Genomic DNA, 3,582 nt, shown 5'->3' with positions numbered 1-3,582 from the left:
CATTTGGTGTACTTCTCTCTCAGCTGTAACATTAAAAATGTTTTATTTCTAAGCGTATATAACAGATGATGTCATACGTTCGATTCAAAGGTTCCAGGTCAGCGGTCCAGAACAATTATCGATAACAAAATAACATTTAATCTGAACTTTTAAGCAACATACATTCAAGTCGAGTTCTCGGTTTTCCTGCTCCGACTGTTGTACAAACTTGGAGCTTCATACAGTGTGAAGATGTTTTTGTTGCCTTTCTTGCCACGTTTTTTGTTTCCTTTCTTTAAGTTTTATTTTTTTCCTTCTCAAAATGTTTGTCTCTTTTTTTCGTGCGTATATTCAACATCACTAACAAGTTATTGATTGATTTTGAGAAGCGGCGGTATATAATATGTTGTAAATATCGTGATGCAGATGTTTATAATCTCCCTCTCTCTGCCCTCAGCCCGGTGAGGTTGGCCCCGTTCCCATGGAGATCACTCTGCTGCAGCGGCTGGCAGAGGTCGGGGTTCACAGTAGCGTCGTCCGCATGCTGGACTGGTTCAAGATGAAGGGGCGGGGCTTCCTGCTGGTGCTGGAGCGCCCGCCGCATGGCCAGGATCTGTTCGACTTCATCACGGAGAGAGGAGCGCTGCCCGAATGCCTCGCACTCAGGTTAGACTCTCCGAACGCCCACCTCTGCTGGTCTACCCGAATGCCTCACACTAAAGTTTCGGCGATGTGTTTATTATCGCGATGATGATAAAAAAAACGATATATTCTGTCGTTGTGTTCTGTCATCTTTTCTGTTTCCCTGTGTTAACGTTCTCTCTGTTCCCGTCAGGTTCTTACGGCAGATTGTGGAGGGGCTGCGCTTCCTTCACGCCCACGGCGTCGTGCACCGAGACATCAAGGACGAGAACATTGTGGTCGACACACGGACGCTTGACATCAAGATCATCGACTTTGGATCCGCAGCTCCGCTCAAAGAGACGCTGTACCGTGAGTTAGAAGGTACGGAGACGCACACTCTGAACTCAATAACTGTCCGCTGATGTCAGTACTGTGTTTAAGTGATCATTGAAGTTGAAAACTTCTGAGGGGAAGACAACAGAAAGCTGTTAACTCACTGCAGCTGAGATGATCAATCAATTAGATGATAAGCAGAAATTCATTGCCAACTATTTTGATAATCAATTCATCGTTTCCATGCAAAAATTTGCACCATTTTTGAGTTCAGTTTGTTTTGTCTGACATTTGCAGCCCCAGACTGTAATTAATTCAGACATGATAACGCCTCTCCTTGCCTCCCTAGGTACGCGGGTCTACTGCCCCCCTGAGTGGATCATGTCCCAGACCTACAAGGCCGTCCCGCTCACAGCCTGGTCTCTGGGCGTGCTGCTCTTCAACATGGTGTGCGGCGACATCCCGTTCGAGCGCAACCAGGATATCATCAACGCAGCACCAGTTTTCACCAGACAGGTCTCTAAAGGTGAGCTCTGCCCACCCTGCTCCGCACCCTGTCCAGGGTTATTATAGTGCACTAACTAAACTTACAAGTAAAAAAACAGTGAAACATGTTTTAAGTAAACTGAAACTAAAACTAACTCAAACTAAAATGAAATCCAACAGTCCGAACTAAAAAACAAAATAACTGTAAATTCAAAACTATAATAACCTTGGTTCTGTGCAGCCGTTTAACTTCACATCCCCTTTGTCTCTCTCCTCCCAGAATGCCAGTCTCTGATTCTCTGGTGCCTGTCATACCGTCCCAAGGAGCGTCCGACCCTGGAGGAGATCCTGTCCCACCCCTGGATGGAGGGAGGCAAGGCAGAGCAAAAGGAGCACAGCGAGCAGGAGGGCCACAGCTCTATGCCCAGCCAGTCCCTGTGACGGGACAAACAATAAACGTAACCTCAGAGACGGAGAAAGTGTTCAGTTATTCAGGACCGTCTTAACGTACGTTATTTTGCATGTTCCAGGGAAAGATAGATTTACATGTGAAGGTAAAACAGCACGGCGTAACAGTGAAAACACCCCGGGCGCGTAATTTCCATTTTGGCGCCCTTGTTATCCAATCTGTCCAATCATACCGGGCGCTTACCAGCAGGGGGCTACAATTACCACAGTTTCCCCCACTCATCCTGTCTCTTTCTCTTTCTTTCCCGGCGTGGAGAATGCGTCTGGTATGAGTGGCCAAGCGTGCGATCAGGCGCTTATCTACGCTTCGCAGGCTATAAGCGGCACTTACACGCCGGGTGTGTTTTCACTGTAACAAACAGAAGAAGTCGTCTGCATCTGAACACTGAAATCTCACAAAAAGATTTCAAACTGTACAAAGTTGTATCGTTGAAACAAAAGAAGAACAGCGTGACGGTTCTACTTTCAGCTAGAAGATCAAACCAATCCAAACAATAGAGCTGCAGATTGGCAACAAAAAAGGTTGGAAAAACGTGCCTAAAAACATCAGAAAAAGTGGCGAAAAACTAAGGGAGAAAAGTGACTCAAACTAGACGGGCCAGAATGTATCGAGAACCTTAATTAATAATTGATATACGGGCCGGATCCATATCTGCGAGGGGCTGGCCTGTATAGAAATTATGAATTAAGGTTCTCTAGCCCGCGTGCTATTCTAGTGTTCAGACTTAGAAATACATTTAAAAAAAAGGGCGTAAATCTGAGTTACACCTCTACACACACACACACACACACACACACACACACATATCTACACACACACACACGCACACACACACACCTACACACACACCTATACACACACACATACCTACACACACACCTATACACACACACAAATCTACATACACACACACACACACCTATACACACACACACATCTACACACACACCTACACACACACACACACACACACACACACACACACACACACATACACACACACACATATCTACACACACACACACACACACACACACACACACACACACATCTACACACACACACACACCTATACACACCTACACACACACATACCTACACATACACCTATACACACACACACACACACACACACACACATATCTACACACACACACACCTATACACACACACACACACACACATACCTACACATACACCTATACACACACACACATCTACACACACACACACGCACACACATATCTACACACACACACACACACACACACACACACACAGCTTTTTGCAGTTTTATTTCTCACCTGGATATAAATACTGCTTTCAGTTACTGGATAATATCCTTAAAATCTGAGATATAATAAGCATATCAATCTTTTTTTTACAAGAACCAAATGATGCAGATTTCTTTACAGAAAAATGTCTGAAGAATTAACAGTTACAGCGAATTACTTTGAAATGATTTTCATTTGATGATGTTTTGTTATTTTTCAGCAGTAAACTGTACTAAAACATCTGAAAACATGGACGTTAGTTAGACGGTAGAGTCAGAATCTTAATTTAAAGTAAGAGCAAGGATATTTATTTGGTTTCCTGTGTGACTTCAGATTCAGATGTTAACAGTGGATCTGGTTGGTAGCGATGCGTGTCCTGTTGCATCGCTGTAGATACTTGTGTATTATTGGCTTATG

The 3,582-nt window shown here is 44.2% G+C and overlaps 1 protein-coding gene across 1 annotated transcript; it reads left to right on the top strand.

Moving 5' to 3' along the window:
- The first annotated feature begins 454 nt into the window (after positions 1-454).
- LOC144514321 (serine/threonine-protein kinase pim-2-like) lies at positions 455-1,889 on the top strand. Its single transcript, XM_078245479.1, has 4 exons — positions 455-645; positions 815-984; positions 1,286-1,462; positions 1,703-1,889. Exons 1-4 carry the CDS (start codon positions 461-463, stop codon positions 1,861-1,863), a joined length of 693 nt encoding a protein of 230 aa, XP_078101605.1. The 5' UTR covers positions 455-460; the 3' UTR covers positions 1,864-1,889.
- Positions 1,890-3,582: the final 1,693 nt, after the last annotated feature.

Source organism: Sander vitreus, unplaced genomic scaffold (assembly GCF_031162955.1).
Source record: "Sander vitreus isolate 19-12246 unplaced genomic scaffold, sanVit1 ctg541_0, whole genome shotgun sequence".
Classification (NCBI taxonomy): domain Eukaryota; kingdom Metazoa; phylum Chordata; class Actinopteri; order Perciformes; family Percidae; genus Sander; species Sander vitreus.
This window is presented reverse-complemented; position numbering and strand designations above follow the sequence as displayed.